This window comes from Austrofundulus limnaeus, unplaced genomic scaffold (genome assembly GCF_001266775.1).
Source record: "Austrofundulus limnaeus strain Quisiro unplaced genomic scaffold, Austrofundulus_limnaeus-1.0 Scaffold172, whole genome shotgun sequence".
Taxonomy (NCBI): domain Eukaryota; kingdom Metazoa; phylum Chordata; class Actinopteri; order Cyprinodontiformes; family Rivulidae; genus Austrofundulus; species Austrofundulus limnaeus.
The window spans coordinates 18367-27014 of record NW_013952574.1 but is presented as its reverse complement, the minus strand read 5'-3'; the positions used below and the strand labels follow the sequence as shown (position 1 = coordinate 27014).

At 37.9% G+C, this 8648-nt stretch overlaps 1 protein-coding gene across 1 annotated transcript in view; it reads right to left on the bottom strand.

The window, feature by feature from the left end:
- Positions 1–8648, bottom strand: part of LOC106523968 (ephrin type-A receptor 4a) — a gene marked incomplete at its 5' end in the record, with an annotated part of 55469 nt that overhangs the window by 30906 nt on the left and 15915 nt on the right. The window contains 3 exon segments of the mRNA XM_014017559.1: positions 7390–7575; positions 8091–8216; positions 8515–8582. Of these exon segments, the coding sequence (XP_013873013.1) occupies positions 7390–7575; positions 8091–8216; positions 8515–8582 (380 nt within the window).

The following is an 8648-nucleotide window of genomic DNA, read 5'->3' as shown; positions in this document are numbered from 1 at the left end:
TGTGTGTGTGTGTGTGTGTGTGTGTGGACATGTTTTTTGCACATGTGGGGACAATATGTGTGTGCGAGGGTGTGCGTGTATTTTGGCCCGATCTAAACTACGTGACACAACAACCACAGTTTAAAACTCTTGAAGCACAAAGAGGATGTGTAAGTTYATTCAGTTTGTTTTATGACTGATAGACTCCATGTTTTCACTGTGGCTGAGGAGAAGGCAGCTTCTACCACAGTTACGATCAACAATGCTGTGGCTAACTCCTGAATCTCTGCAGGGCGTGTCTCCACAGAGAGCCTTTTGTACTGAGCACAGTACTGTGACACGTCACACGGTACAGCAGGTCACAAGGTACTTCAAATATAATAGTCAAAATTTAAACCCATAGGGGGCAGCACCAAGACATTTTTTGAACAAATATTGAAGATTTTAACTATTTTAGACGAAAATGTTAAATTTAAGTCAAAATAGCAAGATATTACCCTTAAGACACAATTTAGACAGTTTATTTGTTTAAAAAAGTTGATTTTGGGGTAAGTTACACTTTAAAATCTCTAATACACCTCCTTTTACATCTAAATATGTTCTTTATTTTATGGAAAATTTGGTCCCTGGTGATTCTGATATCGTTAATCTTGTAATCATTTTATGTAAATACTTCATCCATACATGTAAATGGAAAAATACCCCTCCAATTGTCATGGTCTGTCATTTTATGCTTTGTTTATCCTAGTGTTTCTATGTTTCCCCTGTGTTCTCAGCGCAGCTGCCCCGCCTCAGTCTGCTGATTACCCTTGTGTTTCTCCCCAGGTGTTTTCAGTTCCCTCATTAGTTTTCTGTGTATTTAAGCACTGTCTTTTCTCTAATCGTGTTTCCATCCAATTACATCCCATTTTAATTCGAATTTTGAGCTAATCTTAATAATTTCGCAAAAAGTAAAAAATTAAGAAATGCGAATCAAACGGAGTTTCCATCAACTGGCTTGAAGCAAATCAATTACGTCATACGCATGTGCGTAGTAAACAGGAAGTAACCGTTGCTAAACTCGCAGGGTCCACACATCTCAGGATAATGGAGAGAAGTTATCAGGAACGCGTTGCTACTATCAGGGAAGTTGTAATTATTCTGTTACCAACTAGTTCTGGCGATGTTACTGCTATCTGGAGACGTGGAGAAAGAAATYCAATTTTCTTCATGTTACAGGATTATTGAGAAGACGCCGACAGCGGGAGGAGGGTTCTGCTGCCAGTCGCGGCTGCAGCCGACCCGAAACTGGTACCGGTACCGTGGAACAACTGATCAGCTACGTGAGGTAAATGTTCGCTACGTCACAACTTATTCGGCAAAAGTGTTTCCATCTGTCCTTTTGTGCATTAAGTGTTTTTCGAAAAACCCAAAAACCACCTCAAGCGAGCGTAAAAACTTTTTAGTGAATTGAGGATATTTTTTCGAATTTTGCTGTTTCCATCCGAATTTATTTTCGCATTTTTAATGCGACACTTCTAAATGCGCATCAAAAGCCTTGATGGAAACACACTATCTGTCTGTTATTGGATCATTGTACTGTCAACCTGGTCGTGTCCTGCTCCATGTTCTTTGTCCAAGCCTCAAGTTAAGTGAGTTTTGCTGTYTTCTCAGCCCTTTTTGTGTTCATCATTAAAAGCCTCGTGCTTTTTGTTTTTGAAACCTGCCTGTGCCCTGGGTTATTTTGTCGGTCTTGACACCATTGTTCACTGTTTTTCTGAATTACTTTGTTGATTTTTTAAATTACTTAAATATGCCTCTAATTCAAATAAGAAAATTGCCACAATGTATGAAAACATTGCTAAGTCCTTGCTGTTTTAAATATGATACCTAGCCTATGCCATGATTGTTTTGTTCTATTTCACTTATTTGTTGTTGTTTTTTTGTTTTGTTATAAAACTACAACTACTCATTTCCTTTGTTGTTCTGAAAACTGTAATATTGTCAAATCTACTTCCATTGCTTGTTTTGTGCACAAAATAAGTTTTCAATAAAAAAAAAGGTTTAAAAAAAATTCCTGGACCTGGATAAACAACAACGCTAAGCTAACCAGTAGTAGCGAGGCTAATGCTTTGGTAGCTTTCTGCCTCGTATTGCAAGCATCAGGATCTGATCCAGCATCGATTAAAACAGGTAAGGGAAAAGCTAAAATACTTTTGTTGTGCTGTTTAATCATAGTATATTATATATTAATGGTGAACACAAAATAATATATTATGTTATTTGTTTTTATGTCTATTTCTTCTTTCTGCTGCCTTTCATTTTATTATAACTTTTTTCTTCTGTTGTGCTTAGAGTTTATTTTGTTTTTTAATTAACTAAATACATTTTAAAACAAAAATATAATAGTTTAGAGATGCAACAATTTGTTGCTATTAAAATAATATTAATTGTTCTCTATATTAAATATATATTAGAAAGCTCACTTTTAGCCATATCCATATTGAATTAAATTTGTGCATTTATTTTTTTTAGGTTTGTGACATCATCTTGAGACATTCACAAACATCTGATCAGAGCTACACTGCTGCTGACAGGTTCCTGCAGGACAGTTCTCTGAAGCAGCACTGAAAACTATGAAAGCTCACCCAATGCTGAACAGGACCAAGAAGTCTGTACCAGCTCTTCATGGAGAACAATCTGCAGGACACCTTCAGAGACTGTGACTCTGCTGAAGACTCTCATCACATCTGAATCTGAGAGGAGCTTCTCAACACTGAAGAGAATCCAGACTTTCCTCAGGTACAACATCACACCTCACTGCATTGACCATGCTCTATAGAGAAGAATCTTGTTAAAACATCCCTGACTTTAACCAGAGTCATGAAGAAATTTGTTCTCAGTAACAGAAGAGCAAAATTTATGTACTAAAAATAAAAACTACATGACTGTTTTATTTTTTTGATTTGTTTAATAAATACACTGGCGTGAAACAACTTAGTACAAGTTTGATTGCTTTTTGAGATACATCTATTTTGAAGTTGTAGCCCCCCCCCACTCCCTGGAGAAAAATCCACCAGCAGCCACTGATCTGGAGTCCATCATTCTACAGAAAAAGACTGTGTAATGCTCAGAGAACAGATCCATCTCAGACCTTGCAAGCCTCAGTTTGCAGGTTAAATGTTTCTCTCTTAGAAAGTCCTCTGAAGGCCACTCTCTGTTCATAAATCCAAACAATGCAACAATTAGAAATGGAGAAAACCACAGTAATCATGTTCTGTACATTTATTTTGCTAACATTTTAAAGTTTCAGTGTTTAGGAGTTTTTCTGAACAATCCGTATCTGTTTGAACATTGAATATTTTGTCTTTGTAGTGTATTCAATTGAATTTAAGTTGAAAAGGATTTGCAAATGATCATGTTCTGCTTTTATTCATGTTTTACAAATCACAACTTCGTTGGAGTTAGGATTGTACATACAGTATTCATGTAACTGTGTACATTTATAATGCATTTTATGGTTAATTTAGTCCAATTTATATCTTTGAATCAAAAATACTGCAAAACAAAAATGTTGCAGATCTGAAAATTTTATATGTCTCAGATAACAAGTGGGGGATTTCATTTAAGGAAAAGTCATCTCAAGGTCATGTGATCCACTAGGTCAATTTCAAGGTCGTAGGAAAGAACAGATGTTTAATGGACCCTAACATGCTCAAATCAAAAATATAAGATGAGGGCAGATTCAGAATCCTTATTAAATTACCTTTCCAATGATATAAGATTTGTGAAAATTGACCTAGTAGTTCCTGAGATAATTGGGTTTGAAAATAGATGGATGTGCCAATTTTGCAGAAAATTCAAATTTTTTTGGGGGGTGGATGTCTTTGGAACCACTGGTCCGATTGACTTAAAATTTGAGATACTGTGCTGTGGGATTACAGATGACAAATATGCCAATTTTCATCAAAATCTGAGATGGTTGGGTTAAAACCACTGGGTGATTTGGTACAAATTGACCAAGATGGGCACCAGTTGCCCCGCAAACCTAACTGGCAAAGTGATAGGTAAAATAAATAAAAAAAAAACCCGAGAAAAATAAAAGAATGGATGGGGGGAAAAAAATCAGGAATCTGCTTTTCTTTTTTGACTTGAAAAGAAAAGCTTTTACGTATGGATGAAAACAGGTTAGATGTGGTATTTTGAGAGCTCCATTAATACAGTCAGGAGACAGGAACAATGATCTATTCTTTCACAAACTCTCCCTCTGCAGGCTGTTTATTCCCTTAACACAACATCTCTCTGGGGTTTTCTTGTGCATCTAAACTCCACCTGAGCACAGTAACTATATTGATCCACCTGTTCTTTAAGCTCCTTCAGTTTAGCATGCTCACTCCTGGATTACTGCTCCAGATTAGACGTCTTCACAAACTAAACACACCGATTTGATTTGATTTCAATTCAATTGAAGAAAATAATCTATTTCTCCTGAAAAATGTAGCATCCACTTTTCTTTGTTCTGCAGTTATCATGATTTATACCTGTTGGTCACCTATTTCCTGCTGTCTAGTCATGTAGCGTTCACTGACCCTGATCCTGGCTGGACAAACTGAGATATTACAGACTTTTATTGAAGAAACATGGTAAACACTGTTATACACTGGTCTGCATCACCAGTTACAGACCTTGTCTCACAGTGACAAGTTCACAGATTCACAGCCTGGCTGGGTGAAGTTTACATGTTCTTCCCGTGTATGTGTGGGTTTTCTCCAAGTTCCTCAAACAAAACTTAAAGGGGACATATCCTACAAAATCCACTTTTGTAGCTGTTAAATACATGTTATTGTGTGCTTGGAGTCTCTGTGGAAAAGTTGAATGTAGTCTCTCCTGGTGCTGCAAAGATATTTTTATATTCTGTTTGGGTCTTATTTTTCAGCCTGTTCAGTTTTCTCTATTTTCTGTAGTTTTCTCAATGATTACATCAAAATTTGTGACAGAACAAACTTTGCTGGAGAACTTGTGTTAAAAGTTTTTGTATGAAACCAGTTCTTGTGGAGGAACTGCTGTGAAAAGCAGCTAAATGAAGTGGAACCTTAGAACTAAAAGAGTTGATTTTTGTGACTGATAGAGCAAGCACACCTTTACCTTGTTGCTTTTTGTATCAAATGTAGTTTTGAAAGAAAGGATATAATGGTTTCAGTTCACAGACTAAGACTCAAGAAGCAGCATTGTCTATTTCTGCACTAGGTCAGTAACTAAAAAAATCGACAACAAAATATAACATCTTTGAGTTTCACTGCAGGATCTGAAAACAAATGGTCAGAATCTGTGTTTTGATTTCTTTAGTTTTCTGGATGGTGGTGTTTTGTGTTTTCAGCTCCTGTTCCTCATCTCTTCTCCAGGTGTTGGTGCTTGTCTGTAATTAGTTACTCTTTATTTTCTGTCAGTCTGTTGCTCCACTGTCAGGGCCATATGTTTCCCTCAGTAGAAAGCCCTGGGCCCCATTTTAGAACGCAGGCTTAACAAGCCCTGGGTGGAAGGCAGATACTCTGAATCAACCTACCCTGCTCTGTGATACTCAGGATTTTTGGTTTCAGAACGTGATATCAACTGGGCAACTCAATCCTGTGTCAAGTTAGCCCCGAGTTAAGCACGAAGCCCTCATCAACAGAAGTCAAATAACGCGATTCACCATGGCAACGGGAGAAAATAAGTAGATCGGAAGTCCATTTATCGGCACTGAAACTAGAAATATTAATTTTAGCATATGGAGAATGCCAACATAAATTGAAAAAAATAAAATAAAAAAGCAATACTGTTGCAAGTGTAAGAGAGTTAGTGTGGCAGATAAATTCTGATCAAGTCAATGCGTTATTATGATTTTACATGAATCTAAACTTTTATTCTTTACATTATTCAATGGATAAAAGTGAGTGTGTGTGCATTATGTGTGTGTCTAGTTGAACCCAGCTGGTACTAAACAGACATGGCAGCAAATAAAGATTAATTATAAAAACATAATAAAATTAGGAAAGGTCCAGCCCTTATGTTCAACCTTTAATAAATAAATTACATAATTCTTTAGCTTCAACACACAAAATTATTGTGTCCCCCCCAAGAGAAATACTGTATATTACTCCATCTTCTCTCTGCCAAAACTTAACTTAAGTAGGATTTACTTTTCATTGCGAATCAGCATGACAGTTAATTTTTTCTCAAAAACAGTTCTGATAGAAGATAAGCTGAAGATGCTCCAACTACCTCTGGAGCTAAACATTGTTCTGGAAAAAAATCTTTTAGGTTAGCATAGCAGGATGCTAACACTGCAGACTGTGCTGCAGCATCCTGCTATCAGCAGGAGCTAACAGAAAGTTGAGACAAAAAAGTCAACAGAATTTAAATGATTGCCAACCAGCCTTGTAAAGTAACCACTGTTATTTATATGCAGTTACTTTAAGCTTAGATATACACTCCTGATCAAAAATCTTAAGACCAGTCAAAAAGGTGCAATAATTTGCATTTTGCACTATTGGATCTTAAGAAGGTTCTAAGTAGAGCTTCACAATGTTAAAAGAAGAAATCAGTGCAAGAGACAAGAACTTTTGAGCAGGGAATTTTCTGAAAACTGCATTTACACTCAAACATGATTTTTTTCAGCTGATCAAAAAACCTACACTTCTTATTACTAAAGTTATAAGGAAATTCACGGGTTCTTCTTATTTTCGGTAARATCTTCTTTATAAAAAAATGAATGGACAAAACACAATAAGACGAGCGTACTCAGTGAATTTAAGTTGATCTAACAATAAATGCGATAATTTATTATTTACAGAATCAAATAAATCACAAAMGTACAGCTTATTGTGGACAATCAAATTTCCTATAAAAAGTTTAACAACAAAATTTGAGGTTCAGATGTTAATAAACTGAAGAAATTTTGTAACTGATTAACTGAATATTAGATTCAGTTTTGTATTTTATACTTTCTGATCCTTTCAGCTTTAAGGCCATAACAGGATAAGAGTTGGTGTGTGTGTSTTARCATGTGTTCTTTCTCTTAGCCTAAACAAAATGAGTAACGTTCTGACATCTGACGCAAAAGGTAACACCTCTGGGGTGTAACCAGGAAGGGATGAACATTATAAGCTGAAMTCATTATTATGGTAGAAAGAAGTTGTCAGTGTTTTGCGGAGTGTCTGCTCAGAGCAGAGCTCCCGTGTTTGTTTTGYTTTGGCCCAAGGTTGTACGCTGAGGCCTGTGCTGCTGAGTGCTGAATGTACCTGTTACAAAACCATTTGTTTGCTGCACTTTTTCTTAAGTTTTGGCAGGGCATGTTTAAGAGGAAAGAAAGATGGAGGAAGAGGATTGGTTAGTTTTAGTTCTCTTCTTGTTTGGAACTAAAACTGGAGTCTGAGTTCAGAGTCAGCTTACTGTGAGTTACCACCCCCTCCAAGCGAATGACATTCGGGTGGTCAAACTGGGCCATTATGGATGCCTCAGCCAAGAAATCCTTCTTCTGCTTCTCTGTGTACCCTGCCTTCAGGGTCTTCAGTGCAACAGCGATGTCTCGTTTCCCCGGGAGCCTCATACGTCCGTAACACACCTCCCCGAACTCCCCTGAACATGACACAACAGCAGCAAGTTAAAGAGGTAACACTAGTTTTTGTACCGGCTAGCCTGAATTAAGACAGTACATGACCAGAAATGTCCAGAATATCTTTTCACATCCATGGTGCTCAGCTCAGTCCCTCTTAAACCATTAGTGTAAATGAGAATGTGTCGGCTCAGATAAGAGACAGAATCTACTTAAGGACAGAATGTCCACAGAATAATTACAGCAGCTAATTATGGCTTGCGTCTTATCGTTCCTGCTGCTTGTGGTGTGTGTGTGTGTTAGACATTCTGTAGCCGTAATGTTTGAGGCAGGCTGTGTTGTGTTAGTATTCCCCGCCAGGCTGAGGAGCTGTGATTGACAGCTCCACGCAARGCTCTGATTCCACTCTGCTATCCTCCTCTCTGCTGCACATCGCAGCCTTTACACCGACCAATGATTTTCAGCTAGCTTAGCCAGATTCTGTGTGTGTGCTTATGTGTGTGTTTCTTTTTCTGCGCACAGAAGCACTAGTTTTTACCTGAGCCAATGATTTTCTCGATTTTGATCCTGGAAGCTTCAATTTCTCTGGCAAACTCATGGACTGCCTGGCAGGGGTCCTCGTACGTGTGCGGGTCGATATAAAACCTCGCGTCGGGAAATGACACTAAGATAAACAACATTAGCATTTGGTCACATATCAGAGGATGAGAGCAGCATCACATCTGAGCCCCTGTCGCCGCTGAGAGCAGGGAGAGCCTGATGAAAGAAAACCACAGAGCTAAAGGAACAAAACGAAAGAACAAACAGCGTGGAGGAAGGAGCGCACGCTCCTGTAATCAGAGGCTGATGGAAATTGTTTGCTCCGAGGATGAACTTTAATACACCGAGATAAAAATTCAATCCCTCCAAAAAACGTGATGTAATTTATTATTGATGATAATTGAGGAACGGGCCAAACGTACCATGACCATTCTGATAATGCATCTTCTCCTCGTCTGAGTCCTGGAAGGCTTTGCTGTAGCCACAGTGTCTACACACACACACACACACACACACACACACACACACACACACACACACACACACACACACACAC